A 26437-nucleotide genomic window follows, 5' to 3' on the forward strand; every position below is an offset into this window, starting at 1 on the left:
GGCCGGGAGGGCTTGTATGATTTGTCTCTGCTGAAACAGACATGCTGGTGCTTATGGAGTGAAGTGAAAATCTTCTGAGGACCCAAGAATTTGCTTGCTGCATAGCAGTGAATTTGGGGAATATGCAGTCTGCTGTGCAAAGTCTCACACAGTGGTCAGCCGAAAGGGAACTCATACCCCTCATAAAGCTCCCTATAATAAAGGGGGTTTAATACCCTCAGCCGTCTATTTATGGATGAAGTATGTACGTTTTAAAATACGCAAATATGTAAAAATGCTACATTTCCTTCCTTGGTTATTCTAGGGATACATTAGAGAGATTCCATGGGAAGGAGGGGCAGTGAGGGATATCTGCCTTTTTTTGCCACTGATAAATACAGAGGTTGTATCCATAACCTACTGCTGCATGCACGAGGAGGCTGACCATACTCTCACTTCCACCTTGAGAGAATATTGTGGCTTTGAAGTTAATGGGATTAGCCTGATGAGTGAGAGGAGAAAGAGATCTATTATCAGCCCTTAGAAGTTACTGGATAACATAGCAAGAGCAGCTGGACGCCACATGAGCTTTTGAGCACTGGGCTGATATCTCCTACGCAGTATACTCATTCACTCTGCAAGGTTGCATGTCTTGGAGAGTGCTGATGCCAAGATGATGAATGTGCGTAGTTCTTCAACTTTGTTTCTTCTTCTCTTAGCACAGAAAAGAAGAGGGTGTCATTTGAGATGAAGGGTGCACAGCTACCACTGCAGGCTGCTATGCAGTGCAGATGGATGCACAGTGTAGGGATGTACACATCCTGCATCCGTTGAGATAATGAAAAGGTTAGGGTGTCTTACACTAGCCAACAGACTTGAAAGAAATGGTTTTCAGCTGAGTACTTCTCAGGAGTCACATATTCAGATGTTTTGCATGGAAAGGAGAAAAGGCACTTCTTTCTACAGTGTATATAGAAAAAAAAAAAAAAAGAAAAGATAACCCTAAAGCTAGATGACCAGACTGATGACTTTCTGTCAGCTTCCAGAATTGCTTAGCTGCACTCTGAAATAGACCTTTCTGTGGCTATTCTTTTCCCACAAGTATTGGTTATTCTGACCTGTCTAAAGGAAAGATAGTTTTTTTTTTTTTTTTTTAAACCCAGATCTTCCTGGTGTATATCAATCAGATAACTACTTGCCTCCATGAAAGATGAGTCCTGAAGGGCAGTACTTTGTTGGGAAGAATACGGTCTGTTAAAAGCATGTCCCTGTTCCTTTCCCCCATAATTTGAAGGTATACGAGTTCTCTTCCACAGGGATGTGACCAGGGCTGTGTAGTGAAGCAGCCTGTATAATCCTTGGCTTCTCTCTGAGAGCACTAACCAGAGGCTTAATTAACTCTGAACGCATGTGTGGTGATGTAGACGCTAATCTTCGGAAAGGCTGGACTGCACCATCACCTCACTTCATAGGGATCATTGTCAGATGCTAATCCACTCCAGGCTCTGCCAGCCTGAGCTGGAGTGGAACTGGCACATCGGAGATGAGGCAATTTGCCTACCTTGAGCCATCGTGCATGTAGAGCTGCCTAGGTGCCCATGTCTTTCTCTCTCTCTCTCTCTCTACCTGCATTCACTAAAGAACCCGGAGGCAGCAGTGTAGAGGACGACAGGAAATAATGAGACAGAGTGAGACAAAGTGGAAAGAAAAGACAAAGCATCACAGCCAACGGCTCTTCGCTTGCAGGAGGTGCAGTGCTGGATGTGGCTTTTTCTTTCCCTTCTCATATCTTTATTTGTCCATCTTTTATCACGAGCCCTGGCAGGGCAATGTTCGGACTGAATAGCTCGTTTCTCCCTGGCTTATGGTAGCTCCTGCTGAGGCTTCCATCTACTTCCCACTCCCCCGTTGTGCCGGAGTGTGTGGTTAAGAAAGAGGACAGACAACGGGAGATACAGGAAAACAAGATGCATTGGCTTTGCCTTTGAGTCAGTCAAAGAGTTATTTCTATACCTTACATGCCTCACCCTGGTTTTCATTCTCACAGATGCTTTTGTTACTCTTATTATTAACGGCCAGCAGAGGCAAATTCTTTTGCTGCTCTGTCAATCCCTTTCTCTGCCCTGCCGATCCTCAACAGAAATCTCAGTGCTTCATGTGCATTTGTGATCTTGAAAAAGATTTGGCAGTTCAAGCTCAGCCTCAGGTTTTGTTTAAAAAAGCAGAAAACCTAATATAGATAGAAAAACTTGAATTCAAGTACAAAAAGAACATCTTATTTATTATGCTGCTGCTTTTAAGTTATGTCAAAGGCACAATGATTATATAGATGGCACCTTCTATTAATATGCAGGTAAGTATAGAAAAAAACAGTGTATTCAATTACATGTACTCTGGCACAGAGCTAAGCTGATTGAAAACGAGCTCGCTGACTTTTGTTGCTCAGTTGAAGAGAAATGCAGAATTGAAACTTACTGCATCCTTATTGCAAAGTCAGGCTGACTGATTCGCTCCCCTAAATCCTCTTCATCAGGCTATGAGGAGTGTAAATGTTCATCTGCTTAGATCATGGAGATGAGTATAATAGTCCTTCCAGCACCAGTCACTGTAGCAACTATGAATATGAAATGTTTCTGGAACTGTGGGGAGATGGCAAGCTTTACCTCTCCTGTGATCCACTCTTTTACCGACACCAAATTCCAATTCATTGGAGTTCAGAAATGGCTTTTCCTAGAATAGCAGGTTTGCCATAATTTCTGTCTCACTCTCATAGCAGCAAGGGGTATAGCAAATGGCTGTTAATCATCAGTGCAAAGAAAAGGAACTAAAGAGCTATGATCCCAAAACAAAATAATAGGAAGCAATAATTCAGCAGGTGTGAATTTGGCAGAACATCCTGCAAATGTTTGGATGGGCATGTGTGCATGCAGGGGACTTCAGATATTTGCGAGTGTTTTTGTCTGTAAAGCTGTAGGAAACCTCCTATTGAGTTTCTGAGACTTAATAGATGGGAGCTCAAGAAGAACATTTGAAGAGGGAGCTTCTTTCCTTTCTAATATCCGTGTAAATAACTCCATGTGCTTTATTGGTCTCAAAGTCTCCACAGTGGGTAGGAGGAGAATCAATAATCGTTTAAAACTTTGTGAATCAATTAGATGAGCAAGACAGGAATGACAGCAGCTTTCTGACAGGGGTGCTGCTCATTGGTTGACTAGGAAGGAGATCTGGACAGGGAGAAGGCAGGTATTGCCATGCTTTCATCCATCCTGGAGCATGAGAGGTAACTAGCTCTGGCCACAGCCTGTTCTGATGGGGATCAGGCCTTCAGGCATGACAAATGAGGCTGCATATTGAACTGCTTATTGCTTGTTCAGCCAAGGACTCTTGTAACACACTTCAGTGATACGGTGGCTTTCCAAAGCAGGGGTTGTATCCAGAGTCCAGACCCTATAGTTCAGGTATCCACCTCTGGTTCTTCTCCTAAGGCTCTGAGAGTCACCAGCCAGATCTGAAGCCAGGAGGAGTGTCACGGGGCAGTGCAGGCCGGGATTTGAACTAGTTAGCTCTCCTGAAATGGCAGCTATACTGGGCCTGTGCTGGAGTGTCCATGCAATGCTAATGCATGGATACCTAAGGCCAGCTCAGGGTTTCCGTGCCTCCTGTTGCCTGGTGCAGACATGCACATTATGTGTTAATGAGGCAGCTGCTTGCCAGAAGCGTGTCTGAACAAAAACGGACCGGGGTGCTGTTTCTTCATTTTATGCCCAGGCAGCATGAGGAAGGTGGTAGAAGCCCTCTTAAAGCATACCACAGGGAGCTGGCCTTTTTGCTGTGCACAGCTAGGCTTTGACACTGCTCCTGTCCCAGCCTCTGCTGTAACACACAGGTTGGAGTGAGCCGGGGTGAGTCATGTTTGGGAGAGTTCAGAGCAGGGAGGAGGTGTACTCTGAGCAAGCAGCACCTCCTTACCAAAGTGATAGGATCTAATCTGGAGCATGCAGTGAAGATAGGGTAGATCCTCACAGTCTCAGAACGCTATATGAAATGGCTGAATGCTTACTCTCAGGCTCAAGAGGAGAAAAGACAGACTGGATCTCCAGCCTCACATCTTTCTGAATCATGAGGCAACCTCAAGGCAGGAAGCCAATGACCTGGGCTAACCGAATAAACCTTGCTGTATTTGTGCGACTGAATTCCTGGATATAAATGGTGTATGAATAAAGTGAAGCAAAGGCAGCAGTGCATATGCTCCATATGTTCCTCTCCCACCACGCAGGAAAACAGTGCCAAGGAGCATAGAGGGAGATAGGAGCTACTGTGGAGAAGGAAGCCTGGGTGGGCAGAAGGATGAAGGGAAGTCTTGGTTTCTGCAAGAAAGAGGCGATGCCTTTTCTTGTCTGTAGATTTGGGTTTGAATACAGAATCCTGCAGTCTCCTTCTACTTCAGAAGCCTTGGATCACATCCTTCACCCTCTGTCTGGTGGGGGGAAGTGAAGGTGTTGGGTGGGCTTTGTCCCTTTTGAGAGGGATCAACAGCTCTTCCCGCTCATCCAGGTTAGAGTGGGACAAGAGGAAAAGAGAAGGGATACTATCTCACCCAAGACCTTGTCTCCAAGGAGCCTCAGAAACGACCCATTTCCCTACCTCAAAGACTGTGAAAGACCAACCACCTAGGTGACCATCCCCAAGGCAGTCCTTGCAGGTGCTACCTCCCCTCAGTCACCCTGCACAAGAGGTCCAGACGGGTAGCTTGTCAGTCCCCTCCTCCTCTCTGCAATCCCAGCAGGCTGACAGAAGAGCCAGGGTGGGTGTGTGGATGTGGGTAACAACGCCCGGCCCCAGCCGTGACAGCCACGACACCAGCGGGCCGTGCCATACCCCGTGCGGTACTGCAGGGAGCAATGCGGTGCCGTCCTCTCTGGCTGCCAGAACCGGCTCTAAGGAGCTTATGGCCACGGCTGTATTACGTGTGCGTGGTTGCCAGGGAAACACTAGTTCTGAACTGGAACCAAGGTGGTGGGGGCTGGAACTTCTTCTTTCCTTTTTTTTTTTTTTTTTTCTTTCTTTCTATTTTTTTCTTTTCGCATTTAGAGCCTTGATTATGACCCTCAGAAGAGGCAGCTAGGTGTGTAGGGCAGTGGGAAATCTAGAGCGTCTGTAATCTAGTCAGATCTCAGCTCTTGGTTTTGTCCCCTTGATAGAGAGCATTTCCATTTTAAGTTTTATTTTCTTATTTTTTAAAGGCTGAAGCCTTTTATTGCTCCTTAGCTTAAGAAAGTGGAGGGCACACGTACACAGGTTTTGCCTTCAGCTGCTTGCACATGCTGTACACTGATCTAACTGAGGCAAGCTAGCTCTGATCCAAAGGGTATGTAGCTATATTAGAACATTAGAAGTAGTCTAAACTGGTTAAAAAGGACAGTTTCTGAGAAAAGATTCAGTCCTGGTACAGCATTACTTTAAATTGACAACTTTACTTCGGCTGTGGTCTGGCCAGCTCGGAGCATGGGCACAGCCAACTTCACTGTCCATAAAGGCTGAGTAGACCTTGGCATCATCAGGACTGCAGGTGCCATGTGGTAGGACACAGAGGAACCAACAGCTTTTCCCACAAAAGGTTACTGCTTTAATAAGGAATGCAGAATTTGAGAGGAAGGAAGATATCACTACTTCGTGGCTGAGAAGGGGAATGAGGGTCCTCGCAGACACTCCCTGGATACAGTACACAGCTGGGCTACGGTGGGAGATCTTCAGCTCCTGAGAGGCTCAGATGGCATCGGACACAATGCTGAACTTCCAGGGCTTATCTAAATAGACTCTGTGAACCTTTGCACGTTCAGCTCATAATCAGGTTTGCTTATAATAAGAGACCAAAGGAATATTTGATGAAATGGAAGAGCAGTTAATTTAGAAATGACAAAAAGAAATAGTATTTCATCCTGGATAGTTGATTTGCAAAATTTATTCAATGACATCTTGCCAAATACTGTGACTGGACTTTTTTAAAGAGAGCTGGAGAGTTTTATGGCTGCTGTTGATTGATATGGCTATACCAAGACATACCATTCAGCTTACAGTCAAAATTCAGTCCTTAGTCTGGAGGATAAGACAGCCAGAAAAGAATCCCTGGGCAAACACCATGATGTAATTGGGTGGATGAGTAATGGGGCAGTCTGGATTTCCTCTAGCTGTTTTGGGCTCGCCATGTCAGGATATTAAGCCAGTCAGTGGGTTTGTCTGAGCTGGGACTGTCTAGATTGCCAGTGTGGTATAACATGGCACCTGACAGGGGGAATCTACCCAGAGTGACCAGTGGCTTAAGCCATTTTATGTAAGCTCATCAAACAAGGAAGCACACACATACAGAGGTGAAAATGGAAATGCAACATGCCTGATGTGAAAATTATTTATCCTGGCAGCTTGCTAACTGACATTTCCCCTCTGTGGAAAAGTGCTGGCATCCATATGTGATGCTCTGAGAAGCTGGTATGTCATACCATCATATACTAGTTTGCTTTGACCAGTGGCTGTGTATAAAATTCACAAGTGGTGGACCCCTCACTGTTGGCAAACAACCTTTGGTGTTTCCTCAGGGTTCCACTGGACAATGGTCCTGATGTGTTTGACTCTTTCATTTTGTTCATTAAATGCATGTGGTAGTGAAACATTCCGAAGATCAAGATAACAAAATCTAGTGTATCTTGTTTCCTCTGTTGCAAAATGTTTCGGACGAATGATTTCTGCAGACTCTTAAGTGGAAACTGGAAATCACTTAGCTGTTTTCAGCCCTTGAGTCATCTTTAATCAAAGACCTTTTCATTATGGCTCTCAGGAGCTCCTTGGTGCTAGAGCACTTACACAGTTGCCCCTGGGCTAAAGCTCTGCAACAAATCAGTTTCACTGCTACAGAGAGATTAATGCCCAAACCACAATTGGAGGCTGTGTATATGATGATACTTAAGAGTATAGTTAATATCACCATACATGTGAATCTTGGTACCTTTGTTACTCTTTACCAGTGTAACAAAACTGAGCTAGACTGGCAACTCTAGATTCCGTATCACAATTACTCGCAGCAGCCACCAGTGATGGTTACTTCTAGAGAAGACCTAGAGAGTCAACAACCATTCTGACTGCTGCAGACATTTCTTGGCCACTTGGGTGCGCTCCAGCAGGGACCAGAAGGATAGCAAAATGCTGGCCTGTAAAAGAGGGGTCTTACTGCCCTCTACTAATTTGTCACAGGCTTAATGGTTCTGTACAGTATTTATTCTGTCAAAGCCTCCTGGTACCTTGTCAGTCTGGGCTTTGTTTCTGCTATGACAAGTTTCAAATTGTGTGAACAGTGGAAAGAATGAGGCCTGGTTTCCTCTGCTTTTGTGTTGTATGTGCCTGAAACACTCCTTCTCCAGCTGTGACAACCTCCATTTTCCTTCCTGTCTCTTATGATGTCCCTTGGTATGTTGGCTTGTCTTGTGCCATGTGTGCCCAATGGCCATGCTGATGGTGTCTTGAGTTCTGCTTGCCTTTCGCTCAGCGGGGACATTGAAACATTTCTCCCTTTCAGTCATATACCAATATTTGTAATAATTTCTCTGTGACCATCATCTCTGAGATGTGTCTTTCTGTCAAATAAGGCCAGTGCATTCGATAGTTATTACTAGAACAAGTGAGGGAACTGATAAATATGGTTATGTCAACCACATTTCTGCATCTAACAAACTTGAACTTCCCAATGACAGAACATTCCCAGGGCAGCTCTGAAGATTTACACCAAGAACGATTTGCTCATCAGAGAATCAGAGCACTGGGAGGGGACTGCAAGAGGTCATCTGCTCCATCTGCTGTGCACGCAAAAATCAGTAATAACCCAGGGAACCTACTGTAGCAAGATAGGAGAGTTTTAAAATCCTGCTGAATAGTATCAGCTAGGAAGAGTGTCATTAACAAATGACACAGTCCAGCCTTACTTTGCGTAGGCTTTGATGTGAATGTGTGTTTTTGTGGAAAAGTGAGTGTGTATGTTTGTGATGGATGCAGAGATGCTGTTCTAGTCCCCAGTCCCACCATGGGGACATTGTGCTAGGGCTGTAGTGCCACTATATTCTCATGCTCCCTAGTGCAAGCATTCAAGAAGAGGACTCAAACAGAATGAGGCAGTAGGGTAATATTAAAAACAGAGTTTTATTGTATTGAGTTGTTGAAAACTAAATAAAAAAATTAAACGTGGAGAGGAAAAACAAACAGGCAGAAGATTCTGACTCCAGGCTAGCCTGAAGCAGTGATGCATTTGTGGTAAGAATAAACAGAAGTAAATGAACACTTAAGCAACAAAGATCCTGATTTCCTGTCAGATTTGTTATAATAAATGGACTCAGAAATATAGAAAATTTAATTATAAGACCTTGAACTGTTGTGGCATTTTCCATCACGAACAATAAAACTCCTTCTGAATCAGGTATCCCACCAGGACTGTGACAAATAGGTACACAGTGGTGTCTCAGTTTTGAAGAAAAGAAATACATAGGTAGGGAAATTAAGGTCTGTGTTTTCCCAGAAGTTATTTGGTGCTTGCTCACTCCTTTTTGCCCCCACAAAATCTGTGGTAGGTAGGGCTGAAGTCTGTACAAGAGGCAGCCCTATATGATTTGTCTGTAGGTCGTAGAGGAATTTTGCAAATCAAGACAGTACTAAAGACACACAGCTTTTCTTCTAAATCAGGAAAACGACAACAAGGCTTTGAAAAGGGATAGTGGCCTGAGATCATGAGGATCTTACAGAATCCTGTTTGCAAACCAGAGTACTGGAAAGAAGGTGAAGGGCACATCCCAGTCATTAAATTATGGCAGCACAGGTCCTTTAATACAGTGGTAAATGGGTATCAGGTATACCGATGCTTTCAAAAGCCTAATGAAAAGGGACCACTCCCAGAGCAGAACAAACTGTATTTCTCTTGCACCTGTGCAAAGATAGCAGCCGAGGGCATTTTGCAAAGATATGCTCTTGACTCGCTCCTCACACACTTAATCCTTGTGTATAACTTGACACACCTGGCCCTTGTGGGCTCTGGCACTTGCACTGATGCTAAGCAACTTGCTACCAGTACCGAAGATCTGTTTGAGGCTCAGCCATCATGTCAGCTCAGCATGACACACACTGCCAGATTATATTTGAATAATCTACACAGAGGAACCTTAGAAGGAAACATAAAATGCCAGTCTCCTTACTTCCTAAGTCAGCAGCTGTGGCTTAGTGGAAGGCTCTCTAGTTCCTCAGGATGACTGGCTCACTGCAACTGTTTTTGAGGATCCGGCATTCTTCTGCTTTAGGGGTATTCTTGAGATTGTCCCATGCCGAGCAGCAGTTTTGCTCTCAATAGTAAGATGTTGTTTGCAAGGCAGTAATTGCTTTTGCTTGTCTGGGGAATCCAGAGAGGCTGTTAGGAAGGAACTTGTGAGAAAAACACCCTGGGGACCTCTCCTGCCACGGCACAGGTAAATGGTTTTCTAAACAGCAGAGATTGGTTTCAACTGGTGCAGCTGCAGGAGGGCTCCTGCAAGAGCCTTGTCAGGGGCTGTCACCCCAGGTCTGGGGTGGGGGTCACATCTGGCCCCCAGTGCAGCATCGACATGGGTCTGCCCTTCAGCGACAGAAGGCATTTGACAACTTAGAAGTGCTGATGATAATACTCGGTCATTTCCTGAATCTTGCACCACACCCATCCAGCACATCCATCCAGCTAGGCACCTTTCTCAAAGAGGAGTCCTCAGTGTGCGTGCCTTTGCTCCCTCACCACGTGCAATCCAGCCTCCTTCCCTGAGGGGTTAAACACGCTGGAGGGGGAGGCAATACTTGTCCCAGCATTGGTAAACTCCGAGCAGATTTTCTGTGGGAAGCCATCTGTCAGCTGGGGAGTGGTGCTGTGTCAGTCGATCGGCTCCACCTCCAGCTCAGCTCTGCAAACCACAGATCCCTGACCTTGCAGGGTTACGGTGGGGGAGTAGTAGGATCTCTGGAGGATTGAGATCCTGTAATGGAGCCTCTCTTCCTCCAGACTGGGTGAGGGACACCTCCGCTGCATCTTACAGCATCTTGCAGCAGTTAGCTATGAGGGAGCCCAGGCTTGCAGGTGGAGGGCTGTAGGAGAAAGACAAGCTTTTCTTTTCTGTAGCCAGGGGATTGTTTTTAACCTAGGTATGTGCAGTGTGAGGGACGTCTCCTTTTAACTCAACCTACCCCAATCCGAACTTAAATCTGTCTCCAGTGGCGATGTTGAACCATATTTTGGCTGTTCCAGGGTGAAAAAGGGGAGGGTGGAATATGAAATTTCTGCGGGAGAAAAATAGGGGCTTGCAATGTTTATAAAAGTCTTTAATATCTGGAGGGGTAAGATACTCCTTTCTGGTTTTAGACTAATAAAGCATTAATGAACTATAGGTAAAAAAACTTGGATCTGCCTCCTAATCTAAAGTCTCTCGTCGTAACACCACAGTGAGGTCAAATTCCACCTCTGATAACCCTGTGGTATTCTGTCAGTTCAGCTTCTTCTCTTTTTCCTTGGATTTCCATCAGGTGTGGTCAAAAATCAGGAAACTGTGGCTCTCAGGAATATTTCTTTCTTAGCTTTCTGTACCCCAAAATACACTCACTGAGATTCTCATCCAGCTCCATCAGCAATTCTCCTGATTTATTATGAGAGGGACACTTTCTTCCATGCTGTTGTCTGTCCTCCTTCCCTTACCCCTCTTTTTTTCTGAGTGCTGAGTTGGTTAGAGAATGAAGAACATTTGGCTACCCAACTATTGTGGTGATTAAGTGCCAAGAAACATCTTGCCAAGCCAAAAGCTGGACTGGCTTGCACCTTCTTAATGCTCGAATTTTGAATAAAGTTGCCTCTTCTTGCTGCTTCTGTAATAAAAATGCAAGCAGTTGCTCAAGAGCAATTATTACATGCACAGCCAAGTGGTCTGTGCTCTTTGATTTAAGGACGGATGCATATGTTTCTTGATGGGGAGGAATTGTTTAGCTGGATTGTCATAAAGCTATCTATCTGTTTGGTGTACTGATTTTTGATGTTCTGATATGCTCTGGTTAGTAAGGAGTGCTCAATTTTCTGCCTGAGCCTTTGGGACCGAATTTCTTTCAACTGTGCTGTGCACTTATGTGGAATGAACTGCCAGCACGTGCTTTAGCTGGAGCATCTGACTGCGTTTTGAATCACAGTGAGGGCAGAACCTCCTGCACTTCCCTACCACGTCTAGTAACTACTGTATGCGCATGTGTCTCCACAACCTTGACATGCTAGTGGATTTACCACCTCATGTCCCCTCTTTGTCACTGAAGAAAGCACCCAATATTTTCTTCAGACAAGACTTCAAGATCCTGTGTGTCCAATCTTCCCATAATTCAGTAGCCGGGTCCTTCAACTCTTAGACTCTCTGCTAGAAACTGGAAACTTGCATTCAGTGCAGAGATTCTTATGCATAAGAATAGAAAAGTTTTTTTGTTGAATTTAATATATAAATAAATGCTAGTTACCACAGTGGGTGTCTTGCATTCTAATGTTATGGTAAAGCTGAGTCTTCACACTGTAGCATTCAGTTTGCTACAGGTGGCTTTCAAAGGCGCAGTGCAATGAAGGGCATTGGAGATGCTTGTTCAGGCTGTTTTCAATATCAGGCAGGTGCCGTGACAGCTGTTTAATCTTTCATCTGGCTTTCCTGATTTTCTCCACGAGCTTCAAAGATAAAGCATATCTCTTTATTGAAAAAGTATTTTTTTTTCCTGAGCGCAATTGTAGGAGAAGGGGTGAATTCCAATGATTAGAAAATATGAGCTCTTTTCCACAGATTGTGAGGCTCAGTTGCTGTTCCTGTTTTTTTTTTTTTTTTGTCGTCTTGTCTCATCTCCAATTTGCTTTTTTTTTTTTCTTTTTGTGTACATTTATTTTTCCAGTGAGCAAAGAGCAGCCCAAGAGTACTTTCACAAGTGGGTGGTGAGCTGTGTGGAGGAAGTGAATAGAGTTTCATCACCAAACCTCATAGGAAAGGCACTGGGATCTGGGAGCAAGGACTCTTTGGTATAGGTTGTGACCCACAGGGAGTTCAGGAAAGAGAAACAGCTGAAGGCTGGTTACAAGATCAGAGATTTTTTTCCTGGAGTTGCTGAGCAATGGCATGTTTTGCCAATAGAGAAAATGACAATAGGTAATAAAAAACATGACTAAAGAAGGGATGGATGGATGTCTGATTAACTGTCACCCTTGCTGAAAACCATCTCTACCTGCTAAATTGTCGGAGAGTGAATTTGGTAGAGAGCTGTTCTAAATGTGAATGTCCTGAGGTAATGCTTTGGGGCATTTTCACAATGAGTTCCCCCAGATCTAAAACTCTGGACTACCTTGTTCTGGATTTCTGGTTCAACTCTTCTGGCTGACTGAGAGAAGGCAGAGCTGCTATCTTATTCCTAAAAGTATTGATTGGATTTTTTTATCTTAATGTGAATCTCTGTGGAAAGATAACATTAATTCTGACATTTTTTTGTTTGTTTGCTTGGTTTTTTTCTTCTTTGTGATCAAATCCTATTCTACAGAAGTCAGTGGGAATTTGCAGTTGACTTTAAAAGGCGGAGATCACTTTATAGGATAACATATTGGGAAGTGCCTTTTCCAATCCTTTCCACCAGGAACCGTGCAAAAGTGGGATTTGGATTTTACCAAATCTGTTAAAAACTGAAAGCCTGGTATCTTGTGAAATCTCAGGACAAAGAAAGCTTGCATTATGCCATTGAAGAGATGAGATCTGTATATAACCCTTTTGTAGTCTTGGGAGTTATAAAAAAGTGCATGTTCTGATTCTTGCAAAGATGAACATGGCATGGTGGAAGGATATGAAGGCAATAGCAAGAGAAATATTAAGCTAACATTTCTCTAAAACATGGTATAAACAAAACCCTTGATGGTTTAGAATTCTATTTCAATTTTAGTAGGTTTTATATTGTTCTAAGACTGAGTCTTCACAGTCATAGTACCTTGTGTTACTGCTTGCTCTGAGAGGAACTTGCAATAGAGGTTCTCAGATCTATTTCTGTCCAATGGTTCTGCCTACTCTAGGTATATTTCAGTCTGGATATTCAGACTAGAGTGACTGTCCGAAACAATCAAAATCAGAGCTGTTTATCCCATATATGTGGTTATGCATTTGTAATTAATATGTACCCTGTTTATCCTATGTATGTGGTTGTGATAATCCTGGGATTAAAGCTGTTAATTTCTGCAAACATGGAATACTTTGCATATATTCTCTTTCTGGCCTCACTTGTGCACCACTTGTTCCCTGTCTGTTAGAATCATGCATAACATTTGAAACCTTTAAGTAATTTCAGCAACCTGCCTTTAAAAATAAATTAAGGACAGCTGGTCATAAAAAGGCTTTTATTTCCTTTCCACTTGCTTCACTTTGTTAAAAATCCTTAAACTCTGGCCAAGACATGAAGTGCAAGATTCTGACTGCATGCCTCCCTCTACATGCTCAGTGGGTTGACTAGCAATGTTGTATATTTCCTTTGACCTATTCTTGTTTTCTCTTTCTCTTTTTCTCTTTGGCTTTCTATTCTAGGATGAGTCATCCATGTTCTTCCAGTTTGGCCCATCAATAGAACAGCAAGCCTCTGTCATGCTCAACATCATGGAAGAATATGACTGGTACATCTTCTCCATTGTCACTACTTACTTCCCTGGTTACCAGGACTTCGTGAACAAGATCCGCAGTACCATTGAACACAGCTTTGTGGGTTGGGAACTGGAGGAGGTCCTCCTCTTGGACATGTCCCTGGACGATGGGGACTCAAAGATCCAGAACCAGCTCAAGAAGCTCCAAAGCCCTGTTATCCTCCTCTACTGTACCAAGGAAGAGGCCACCTACATTTTTGAGGTGGCCAACTCTGTAGGTCTGACAGGCTATGGTTACACGTGGATCGTGCCCAGCCTGGTGGCAGGGGATACAGACACAGTGCCATCCGAGTTCCCCACTGGGCTCATCTCTGTCTCATATGATGAATGGGACTACGGTCTTCCTGCCAGAGTGAGGGATGGAATAGCCATAATCACCACGGCTGCTTCTGATATGCTGTCTGAACACAGCTTCATCCCTGAGCCCAAGAGCAGCTGTTACAACACCCAGGAGAAAAGGATTTACCAGTCAAACATGCTCAACAGGTAAGGGAGAGGGCTGGGCTACCCTTACAAAAGAGGGGTCACAAAGGACCTCTGACCACTAGAATAACTTTGCTAGGACATGTGGTGTGCTGGGGCAGTGCGTTGTGTTGGCTAGAATCTGGACAAGGGGAGCTGTGCTAATGGTGGGGCTTGCTTTGCTGTAAGTCCTGAATGCCAGTACTGTTATCCTGTTTGAAAGCAGCCAGACCACACGAGGAGGAAGCCAACACATGGCAAAGGCACAATGAAGGCATGATGCAAATATTTGGGTGTGCCCCTTGATGTATAACAGGTTTGTTTCCATAACAGTGCTGAACTTCTTGGAGAGTCTTTGCACAAATGGGTCTGTAGGTGTCAGGTGGGTTCTTGCTGCAGGCAGTGGGGATTTTTGTATTTATATCTAGATGGCCCCAGGTACTGTTCCAGGCACCAGTGATGCATGAATGGGTGTCCTTTAGAGGTGATGGTTGTGTGACCCACCTGGGATATTTTCCTGGCACCTGTTGTCTGCGTACTGAGTGTCTTGCTGCCTATTACCCCTCAGTTGCAGGAGAGAAGGAAGTGCATAGTGGTCTGGAGAACTAGAGCTGTAAAAAGAGCTAGGGTCAACAACTCTGGTGAGCGCCTGCTTTATCCTTGAAGCTTTTAAAGCCCTCAGGTGCCTTAAGCATCCAGTTTACTCAGAGGATGGACTTGTGCATCCTGCTCATTGGCATCTTGCTGGCTGGTGTCTGCTTGCTGTTTTGTGTCCCATTCTCTATGCACATTACATAGAGAGCCTAAGCACCTCCATTAGGACTGGGAGTTTTTCTAGATGGCAAAGGACATTAAAAAAGAAGAAGAAAAGGAAAACCTATTAAAACCTATTTGAATTAATCATCTTTGTCTAATTCAGATTCAAATTTTCTGAAGAAACAGTGCTAAGATGTCTGCTTGAGGCCACAGAGGAAGCATGTGGTGGAACAACCTCTGATTGCTAGATCTTCCTTTTTTGTCCCAGCTAGAATTTTAGTGTGTAGCTAAGCAACCCAGATAATTAGACATGGGAAGAATTGGGGGAGGTGATATCTGCAATTAGCCAGATGACCCCTGACCTGTTCAGCTGTCATTCTCCAATGTTTTACATATAAAATCTTCGGGCACATCGGTTCCTTTGCAGTAGGATACGGGGAATCCGCATAGTAGCTGTTGAGAGTGGTGGCCACAGAGAGTGCAGCATCTTTATTCATTTGTTCCATGAATCATGGAATAGTGTAAATGTGATGGATTGGTTTCTGTGCTGTGACCTCTCACTGTAAACTGTACTAGGCAAATAGAGGGACTGATGGACAAAAAAAGCAGAACGTGATTTTGCTTTGCCTGAAAGTTGGGGATTGAAAGAAGTCTCCTCTGTGACCCATTAGATTGCCCATGACTGTGTCTGCTATTTGTTCTTTGTCTCTGTGATCCATTGACATATTACCAGGTCTCATTGCCTTGATTTCCTCTTTCCTACACTGTCTTTTTGTTGTCTGCAAGCCTTGGAATCACCAAAGGTACCCAATACTTTTATCAGATTCCTTCGCAGTTAGGCTTAGTGGAAAGGGGTGTTTTCTGCTGCTCCTTTGGTTCATCCCCGGAATGATTAAACAGGGAAAATATATTTAATATATACAAAGTTGTCAGAAGTAGCATAAAGGCAGGCTGCTTTTTACCTTTCCAAATGGATAGGGATTTTGGAGGGGAGTTGTGTTGTGACTTTTCAGCATTTCTTTAGAAAAAAAAATAAAGTTGTTCCCTGCTGTGTGATGCTGTGTTCTGCAGAGACCTTCTACTGATTAGCCTGTGCATAATATCACACCCATATAGCTATGCTTCTGTGAGGACTCAGCAGATTCTGCATAGCACTCCTTTGCATTGGATAGGAGGCGCTGGCTCAGAGACTCTTGAGCCTCTAGATATGACAGCACTATTGTGCAGCATAGATATGCCCCGAAGCCTGGGCACCCCGCACTAAAGCAGCTCTTGGCACTTTTGAAAGAATTATATTTCTTCTCACCTTCATGGCCCAAATCATTCTGTTCCTTCTCCCTTGTCTACTTGGGGTATAACATTCACAGCAATGACTGCAGATACGTGTAGATATACCCAGCTTAGTTTGGGTACTGACATCAGTCTCTCTGAGAAACAGAGTCAATTAGTCCATGCCAAGCTCCATTCTGCCAGTGCTTAGATTGCTGCAGGCACCTGAACTAGCTCAGAAGTCATTACACTGTGTTGCAGTCGCTTCTGTGATCACCGTGCAAATACTTTCTTTGCCTTGCACAGAGCTGACCTGTGCTCTGCTAGTCTGGGGGTTCTGCTTCCTGCAAATGTTTCCACCCTATCAGTGCTTCTGGGTGAGGTAGTTAAACAGTGTGATCTCTAGTGGGTTGTGTGCTTGGTCTTCTTTTTAAATGAAATTACTTTCAGGCACCTTTTGGCACATAAAAGCTAGTGGTGTCCAAAATTAGCTTTTGCTTTTACAAATCCAAAGTTTCAATAGAAATGTGATAGCTTCAAGCTCAGCCTCACAGATTGAATCTGGGCAGGAGGAAAGGCAGAGGAGAGCGAGAAGGAAGTGGGAAGAAGCAAGCTTGAAGGTATGAGTTCACCTCACTACCTGAACTAAGGTCCACAGAAGTTAATGGTTATAATCTTTGTTCATACCTTCAAGTCGTTTTGAACCACTGGAATTTACTATATCCTAAGCTTTAAACCTCTACTGATATACTTTGGACTGGAATGAAGGTTCTGGAAAACTAATTATAGTCCTGCCCCGGACCTGGCAATACTATATTCAGCCATCTGCAACTTACAGTTCCCCCTCCACATGCCTACACAGAATAGAGAAATGTATGTACGTGGGCTTGATGTCTGGGGAGACTGCAAAGTGTGTGTGACCTCAGATAATACATCACCATGTAGCTGGTGTTTCAGAAGCTCTTGAAGCTAATCCAAAGAGGTCTGATTTGCTTCAAATCCATAGCTGGGAGGCAGTACAATAAAAGAATTTTCCCATTTTATTCTTTGGAGAGTGACACATACAACTAAAAAAATGTGTAATTTAGTTCAGCTGGGCACATTATACACTAACACTGTGAATTAGTCATTTCCCAAGATCTGCCTTTGAACCCTGATCATTTGTTACATTTTTTTTCTTTTCTTCTTTTTTTTTTTCCTTCCTCAACATGCAATGGTTCTGGATGCAACTAAAATCAAATGGTCCTGCTCTATGGGTGTATAATGGATTGAGGAGGAATTGGACTGAATGTTGCTGAAATTCAGAAAGAAAACTCATTTTCTCTATGTTTTTGCCCCTTCTTTCATTGGCACTTTTGTTTGTTTTTGCAAGTGCTTGGGCTAACAAAGCTTTCCTTGAGGTATGGCTGCAAGCACAAAAATATAAATAAATTGAGATGGACTGTTATCTAAATGCCATTTCTCACCATTGTAGGTGTTTGGTGTGCATCTTCTCATATTAATAATGGTCTCATAGCAACTGTTTCTTGTCTATCTTGAAGCTGATACTCCTTTGTTTTAGACTGGAACTACAGAAGTGCGATCTTGACCATTGAACATTGCAGATTCTGTCCTAGAAAAGAACCTGCTGACAAGATAACTCCACTAACTAGTAGGAGTATGATACATTATGGAAGGTTCATGCTACAAGTATTGTTATTTTTTTTTTGAAGGATTCTTGAGGAAGTTTTCCTCTGTGAGGGATATATCTCAATTTATGCTAATAATAGGCTTAGGTGATCAGTTGGAGTCTAACTATCCACATGCTGTTTTCCAGTTCAATTGTGCTCTTTAACTCTTTATTTTGTTTTTAATAGGTATCCGTTTATTTATTCCTCCATTGTCCCAGAAAGTGATCTGGTTTGAATATTCCAGTCTACCAAGCTTATAGTTATCTTGATGGCTGGTCTTTCCCTCTCCATTCAGCAAATCACTGTGCTTCTACTCTCTTCTGCCAAGCGAGAAGGTTTCAGAGTTTCAGAGGGAAGGAGTTTCTAACAGGGTTTTGCTCTGGAGAGATGCTCAGATTTGGAGTTCTTCCCTCTTGGCCCTTCCAAGTGGAGTTGCTAACCTTCTAGGCATTCTGCAAAACTCATCTATTCTCCCTTCACCATGGCTGCTGAGGAGTGAGTGGGCAGAGGTGGATGTGTTTATAGGCAGCCTTCTGTTTATTTCGTTATTTTAATTGATGGGACAGATTTCCTTGAGCTCAGGATGGGTGCTTCTCATTACATTTTAGAAATGGGAAGAAATAACTAAATGACAGGAGTATTCTTGAGAGAGGTATTCAGGGATGAGTCATGAGAAAAGAATATGATTTTTGGCACATATCATTTGAGAAGTAGAAGATCAGCCGTTTTGTATGGATATTCAGACGTTGGACTACATAAGCTATGTTTTTATTACAGCCTTCAACGAGACCTGGGTTCTTCCTACTGGTTGTCATGACTGCTTGTGAATGCTGGGCCATAACTACTAGTTTGTTGTTGTAGGGTTACTAATGAGTTCTCCACTGATTGGCTTTAATAGTCTCTCATTTAACACCAGGCTGCACACACCAGATTTCATTTTAATAAAAAGTGCAGTGAAGCATTTGCTTTGGAATGAAAATACAAATGTGGAATTATACTGCCTTTGCAAAGAAATAAATTAAGGGGGGAACAAAGGTAAGTTCAATTCTGCACCTCAGCTTCCTCAAATTTGAAAAAAGCTGGTAAGCTAGCTTGGTGCATTGTTTGGACATGATACTTCCACTTTGGGTGAAATACTTTCATCTGGAGCTTTCCATGTCAACCAGTTAAGAAATGCAAAAGAACCCTTGATGAACAGTTGGAAACCGTTTTTCCTGAGACATCAAGGGCAAGCTCTGTTTTCACAGGACCATGTTCCCCAAGTGGAAATTAGGAGTCGCTGGGGCTTGGGACAGCCGAATAGTGAGTCGGTGAGTACTGAAAGTACTTGCAATAGGATTGTACAATAGGATTGTTGCCCTTTTTTCTCCGGCCACAGTAGGTATTGCCTGTCACCTCAGACGCAAGGATTATCATATGTCATTTGCAGATACTGTCATGGAGCTTGTCTCACAGCCAAGTGAGCCACGTACCTCCACACAGCTCAGCAAGGCAGCTGAGAGCAGGAACAGAGAAAGGAGTATTTGTGCCATCGCCCTTTCTCCATTTGTAGGACTAATGAGTGAACCTTGTGCTATAACCAAGAGCACTGGCCAGCCCTGATGTCTCACTGGCTTCGGCGGGACCTGCTTGCCCGGTGTCTGGGAAGCCGTGCTCCAGCCCTTAAACCCCGTGCCGCTCCAGTGGTGGGAGGCACAGTGCTGAGACTCGCTTCTTAACTCCTGTGAGGAGGAGAGGGAAGATATAAATGGCATGTTCCCACGGATGCGGAAATCGCCCTTTTCAGAAGCTTGGAGGGTGCGGGAGCATATGTAACTTTTGACCTTTCGGAGCCTTTAAGCTGGGGTCTTGTTAGCAGCTCGTTACGTCCCCGCTGGTCCGTGTACCCGGCTGCTGTCAGGCTGGTGCTGGCTGGCAGCACGTGGCGTGAGCGCTGCTGACGGATTAGAGATCCCTGCTGCTGAAATCTGCTTGTTCTTGTCACCGCTCCAGCAGCAGCTGGAGGCCGGGGCTGGCCGGTGCCTCCTGCCTCTGCCAGGGTCTCTCTGCCTCCCCATTTTCCCTGCTGTACGTCACCTTGGTCTCTGTTGCTTGCGTAGCGCCGTGGCTCTCTTTATTTTTTGCTCCTCCACCTTGCATCTCCTGCTCGGTGTCTTGCTCGGGGAGGTCTAACGCAAGCCAGCGTGGCATGCTGGTAGGAGACTGAAGACCCCTGGCTTCAGGGGGCAAGAGGACAGCAAAATGTCTGTTCCTCAGCAGACGGAGCAGGATGCCTTGATCCTGAAGAGCTGGACTTTCTGTGAGTGGGAGAGGAGGCACCTGCTCTGTGTGGACAGCTGGATTTTTCATCATCTTTGCAAATAAAAGAAGGTGGGAGGATTCAAGTGAAGTGATGGGCTTTAGGCAAGGGTTATCTTTTGATTAGAGGACAGGCCCTTTCATAAAGGCCTCCAAAATCCACCAGCTGGGAATGAATTTCATTATGCGCCATCAGTTTCCAGATGGGAAAATGTCCATGTTCTGCTTCCAGCCCTCTGAGACATCTCCTGCTCCACAGCCAAGTCCAATTAGTGCTAATACTGTGGCAACTTCACTTGCTGGTGACAATATGCTTTCACTTGTGCACTCAAGCTCTCTGTGCTCTTCATAAAAAGTGAATAAAAATCCTTCCTCTGTGGTGGAGCTGAAGGAAGCGGTGTGAAACCACCAACCCAGCTTTGGCTGTGGTTTGGCATCAGCCACAGCAGCATCTTCCCCCGATCACAAAATACAGCCGGGGTTCTGTGGATTTTAAAGTGCCCCAGGGAATGTGAAAACCTGCTTTAGCAGATCAGGGGAGAGAAGGTGAGAAACAGCCTCCTTCCTTCAGGGACTGGCTTGTTGCGGCTGTGGGTATTTCGGAGACGTGCATACCTGCAAATCAGTGGCTAGCCACTTGTGGTTTCATCACTGGATCCTGTAAGGAATGCGTGCTTTTTTTTTTTCCCTGATAGAAATGCTGTTTTTTTTTTTACCCTCAGACTTAATGTTCTTACTATCTTTCAAGTTTTTAAAAATAGGAACTGCTGCGTTGCTATGGCTCCCTGTGCAACTCCGGAGCAGCTATCTCATCGCTTTGATGCAGGTTGGGCTCGCGATGCGGTGTGACAAGGCACCAGCCCGGCACGCCGCCTAGTGGCTCTGTCCCGGGGGGCTGGGGCAGCGTTCATCCCTGGCAGAAATCCATGAATAAAAGGAAAAAAAAAATAAAATATCAGATGGCCTTTCCTGGCAGAGAGTCTAAGCTTTAACCCTGGCGTGTCCGAGCTGAGATTTATTGGTGACATTTTGCAGCCTTAAGACAATCCCTGCGGTTTTAACTTCAGATGGGATATTCTTCTCCCCTTTTTGCCCTACACTGCTGTGTGATGGTGCCAAACCCTGTTAAGGAGCTGGTGTGCTCCCCTCCAGAGGCACCTGCAGCTCAGGGGCGGGCGAAGTGGTCTTTGCTGCATGCGCTTAGTCTAAGAAATCATTGTACGCATTTCAAGCTAAGCTCGCAGTTAAGTGCTTTGCTGAATCGAGGCTTAAAGTGCTGTTGACTAGCTGCTGCTGCTGAAATTCCTCTCAGAGTCATTGCTTTAAGGGTGTACTCGAGTTTTGCATCCAAATTTTGGGAAAACATGGATCTGCATATCTGTGGTACAGCTGAATACTTATCTCAAATAGACCAAACCGAGCTGTGGCTTCAAACACCTGTTAAGTGTGCAGAATCCAGACCTCTCGGTAGCTCACAGCCCTCTGCACTGGCCTATTTTCAAACAGCTACAATTTTAAAAATACATTTTGTTTCATGTAGCAAATTTCATTTTCATCCTCAGTCTGAAGGTGAACGTTTTGGAAAACCTGAGCAAAAAAACCTGTTCTTCCAATTTTGAGTCGTGAAAGTGTGAAATGAATGCATTTGTTCTGCTTTCAAATAATTATCCAGCAGTGGGATTTTTGTTGGTGTGGACAAATAACTCAAAGCTAGCTGCACTTCAAACTTCAAAAATCAATATGTAGTGTTGGACAAGGAATACTTGTTTTGTTAGGGCTAGAAAAATAGATTTTGCAACAAATATAAACATTTGAAGGGGGTGTATGTTACCTTAGTGTCATTCTTGTGTATTTTACATTCACTGCATACTATATTTCACAAAATATTTGAATGACAGATAATCTAAAAATGTGGTATTTAAAATGCTTAAATGCAAACGAAATAGGAAAAAAGAGACTAGAAATGGCAGAGACCTGCCAGCTTGCCCAGTCCACTGCCTGCTCTGTCATTCCTACAACATATTATCTCCTCATTTAAATAACAGACTGTCCCTACTCGAGCCTGCAAGCACCTTAATATAAAATGAATATTAAAATCTGACCATAGTGCCCTTGAAATGATCAATCAGGCTGAATGCTGCCACCCCTCTTTCTACAAAGAAAACTCTTTTCCACCCCTGTGGAGAGGCTTCTGAGCTTGCTATATCACGCTTAACAGGTCTCCACACCTGTCGTGATCGAGTAAAGATTGTAAGGTGATTAGAGCTCCTCTCTGCAGTAACGCAGCATGGAAAATGCTTGAAAAACAGATTTGGGTTGGTCTGCATAAGGACCTGGCAAGATGGCAGGTAATCCGGTGAGAAGTTTACTCACTGATGGTATAGCTGGTGTGGAGGAGAGCTGCCACACTGGGCTGAAAAGCCACAAACCTCTGCGGCCTGACAGTGGTTAAAAACAAATGCTGACTCGAGGCTGACTTTTTCTCTGTTTTCTGAAGCAGTATTAAAACGAGATGGAAATGAGCTTTCAGTGTCTTGCCCGGTGTTCTTGCCTGTATTATTAGTGTCACAAATGAAATCATTTTTCAGCAAGATGGCTACCTCCAGAAGCAGTGTCAGCATCTTAACATTTATTTATGACAGGCTGTAGTATCTTTTATCTGCAATTCCAAAGCACTTTACAAACTAGAAAGGGATGGCTTAATTCACTACTAAAATTCAACCATCTCTGGGGTGAAATAGAGCAACGGTTTAACAGCACATAGTATGAAGCAGAGATGAATACTGCACCTCACTGGAGCTGCAAGAGGCGTTTCAGCTGGCAGAATGAAATTGCTGGAGGTGGATTTTAGCCAAGACATTGGGGCTGTTTAATAAGCACAAGAGATTAGTGGCAGTGCCACACATGCTCCTCATGTGCCTGTGTGAAGCAGGCAGCCAGCAGTTCCAGAAGTGGTTTCAGGGGGGAGGTTGGCAGCTTTTCCAGCCTGCAGAGTTCACCAGCAGATGATATGCGCTTTCAGAGACCTCCTTCGTCACAAGACTGTGACAGGTTTTGGACAGATGTATCTAGATTCTACACCGATTGTCTGCTTATTGTCCCTGGAAACTCAGCCCTGGGCAAAGGGAGAGGTCCAACAAGACTTCTGTGTACCTGCCACAGGGCATAGACAATGAGAAACAGAATCAGATGGGGAGCAAAAGGGTCAGATGTAATGCAGCTCTGGGAGGATGCAGCCACGTAGGTAATAGATGCTGTAAATAAAAGATGGTCCCCCGAAAGGAAGCTTTTTATAGCACTCTTCCCCTTTAAAATAATGCGACACTGACAGATTAAGCCCGATGAGTGACATGAAGTACCTCAAATACAGACTGCTGCAAGAAACGCTTTCCACCCTCTTCTCGAAGATGCTGACGCTGCCCTTCTGCATCTAAGTGGTGACGTGTGGTGCGGTGAGAGCTCAGAAGAGCTGGTGCTTAAGCCATGAAGGAATGCCCTCCAGTATCACCAAGGGACTGTGAAGACTTTGAGGTGCAAAGTACAGACGCTTACAGCCTCTGAATAAATCTGAAAATATAGCAACTGCTCTTCAGTATGCCTTCTATGTATTCTTGTCAAATAGCTGTTCTGGGGGGGAGCGTGGGATGCTGGGCTCTCCAGCCCTTGAATTGCCCAAATCCAGGAGGTGCAGCAGGGCCAGTCTTTCAGGGTTCTGCATGTTCTGCTGTCCTCTTCTCAGTTTCCTTTTCCTTGAGACAGGTAGTTGAGATGGCTGGAGGGGACTCTACTTGCAGATCTGTTTTGGTTTTAATGTAGCTGTGAGGTAGAGGAGGTCTTGCTAATGTGAGATGACTGGTCAGATGAAACAAGCGCCTTGGAGATGGTGCCAAGTCACAGTTTCTCTGGTCGCTGTGGAAAGATGCTAGTTTTGGGAAAGGCTCAAGTTTGACTGGCTAGAATGAGTTTACTTAAAAAAAATTACTGATTCATATTTATTTCTCCAAGCAATTTTTCATGGAAAGCTCAAGTTTGAATTGATGAAGGCACAAGCTTAGCAAGGCTGTGAAATTGATTTGGGGTAGCTTATTATTTTTCCATGAAATTGTTTAACACAAAAGTTTGGCAGAGCGAGGGAGCCAAATGAGAAGACCACAGCACTCCCAACAGTGGGTGGTACTGGCAGTACCATGTAAACCAGTATGGAGGTATGTGGTCCTTCAAGCCACAGGAAAGTGGAGAACTGCTTACATAAGAGGCACCCACCATATTCCGTTGGCAATCAGGCTGGTTTGCCCGGTTCTGTTCCTTTTTGCCACCTCCTTCTGGATCCTTGCAAGGCACGGAGAAGGCATCCTGTATGGTAGTGCTCAGCTGCAGCAGCTCTGAAATCTGGGGGTGGCACTGACCTTTATTCCTCCATGTGGTTTGTAGCCTAACTTTTCGATTGCCACAAGCCAGGAGCTGCACAGATGTTGTGACCTTGGCTGTGGCCATTCTGCTGAAGCTGGGCCATGAGGACTGTTACACCAGTAAGTTTCTGCAGCCTTCTGATATCGTCTGAGGAGAAGTTAAGGGAAAATAGCCATATAAATTCGTCATGCTTATGACAGAGGGATTTGCTGGAAGCTTTTTTAAGCCTCAGAAAAGAAAGCTGAGTGGTAGTACCTAGGGTCTCATATGGAGATGGTTGAGTGAGAACTAGTCCTTGGTCCTTTTCTTCTCACCAGTATAAAAAGCACTGTGTCCCAGAAGAAAGGAGTTGTGGGGCTGGTTTTTTCTTTTCTTTTTTTTTTTTTTTTTTTTCCCTCCCGCGTTGTTAGCAGGTATGTGAGTCGTGGGCTTGTTCTGGACAGTGGGTGCAAGAGCAAATTTAGAATACATTCTTCTGCAGTTCATCTAACCAAGGATGTAAGCGGTGGGTAGTCTAGTAGACAAACAGATGATTAAACAAGTGCTTAGATGTTTGAACGAGCAATTTTGTGACTTATGCAGTGCATCTAACCAAGGATATAAATGGTGGGTAGGCAAGTAGAGGAGCAGATGATTGAGCAAGTGCGTAGATGTTTGAACTAACCATTTTGTGACTTCCTCCTCTACCCACTGATCCTAATGGGTTTCCCACTGTTTGCCTGAGAGAGTGCTGAGAGGGGCTGGGAGCAGGACTCTTGTGAGCCTGCCAGATCAACGGTAGTCTTTGCTAATTGACATTTTCTGCTTTTTTGACATAATTTTGGGGCAGGCTTTCAGGAGTATGTTGCAGAAGAAAAGAGCAGAAGGGTTGCAGGGGAGGTAATAACCCATAGGCAAAGACTGCACTGATGTATCCATGCATCCATACTTATGGTGATTTGCAAACCGCCAGGGATGAGCCCACTGTTCTTGTTATCAGTCCTATCCCCTTTGTGTGTCTCTGTTGCTCCCCTCTGTCCCTCGCTCATTCCCATCCTCCATCTTTCTCATCCTTCCTTCAATAGGTGATTCTCTTCTACAGAAATATTAAATCTTGTTTTAAAACAGAAGAACCACCCCATTTTCCTCACCCCCTTTCTTTCCTCTCTTTCATCTCTTCTTCCCGTAGAAGTGTTTGAAGTAGCACAAGTTCCTGAGAAAGGCATTTTTTTTTTCTCCCTTTGTGCTTTGGCTCTGTGTCCCTTCTTCATTATATCTTCCCTTTGTTATTTTGTTCTGCCTGCCTCGCCTCTGTGTTTCTCCCCATCTCTCAGCCCTTCTTCAAGGCTCTTTCTTCATTAATATGTTAATTTCTAGCCTAGGAATGTTTCTTGCAGCTCACAGTTCACCAGGGAGAGCCAGGAGAGAGGGAGGAAAGGAAAGAAGGAATAAGGAGAAAACAGGGGTAGAATAGTTTACAACAGGGCTGGACAAGGCACGTAAGCAAAGGAGGAACATGTGCTTACTGGCATCATGATGGCAGGGAGAAGAGGATTATTCGTGTGTCTGTTTTGGGCTGGTTTGGTCTTTTAATATTGTTTTGATCTTTGCAGCTTCCGAAACATTCTTTATGGAAAAAAAGTTCAAAATTTAAAGTTCATAAACTCATATTTTTGAAGTAGTCCCTCCTTTTTTTTTGGGGGGGGGGGGGGCAGGAGTGGGAGCAATTTCCAAATTGTCTTTCCCTCTGCACAGAGTCTTTGAAACATCAGCCCCTACTCCCACCCTAATGTGTTCAGGCTTGGCAAAGCTGCCTAATTGCAGCCAAGAAATATATTGCTGGGCGATTCTCAATCCTTGCTGAGAAATAGGTATACGAGGGGTG

General features: G+C 44.3%; 1 protein-coding gene across 1 annotated transcript in view; it reads left to right on the forward strand.

The window, feature by feature from the left end:
• GRIN2B (glutamate ionotropic receptor NMDA type subunit 2B) overlaps window positions 1-26437 on the forward strand; it is a 199370-nt gene that overhangs the window by 69444 nt on the left and 103489 nt on the right. Inside the window, exon 3 of the mRNA XM_083844055.1 lies at window positions 13596-14194. Within this exon, the coding sequence (XP_083700181.1) occupies window positions 13596-14194 (599 nt within the window). The remainder of the gene's footprint in view (window positions 1-13595; window positions 14195-26437) is intronic.

Source organism: Anser anser (genome assembly GCF_964211835.1).
Source record: "Anser anser genome assembly, chromosome: 1".
Classification (NCBI taxonomy): domain Eukaryota; kingdom Metazoa; phylum Chordata; class Aves; order Anseriformes; family Anatidae; genus Anser; species Anser anser.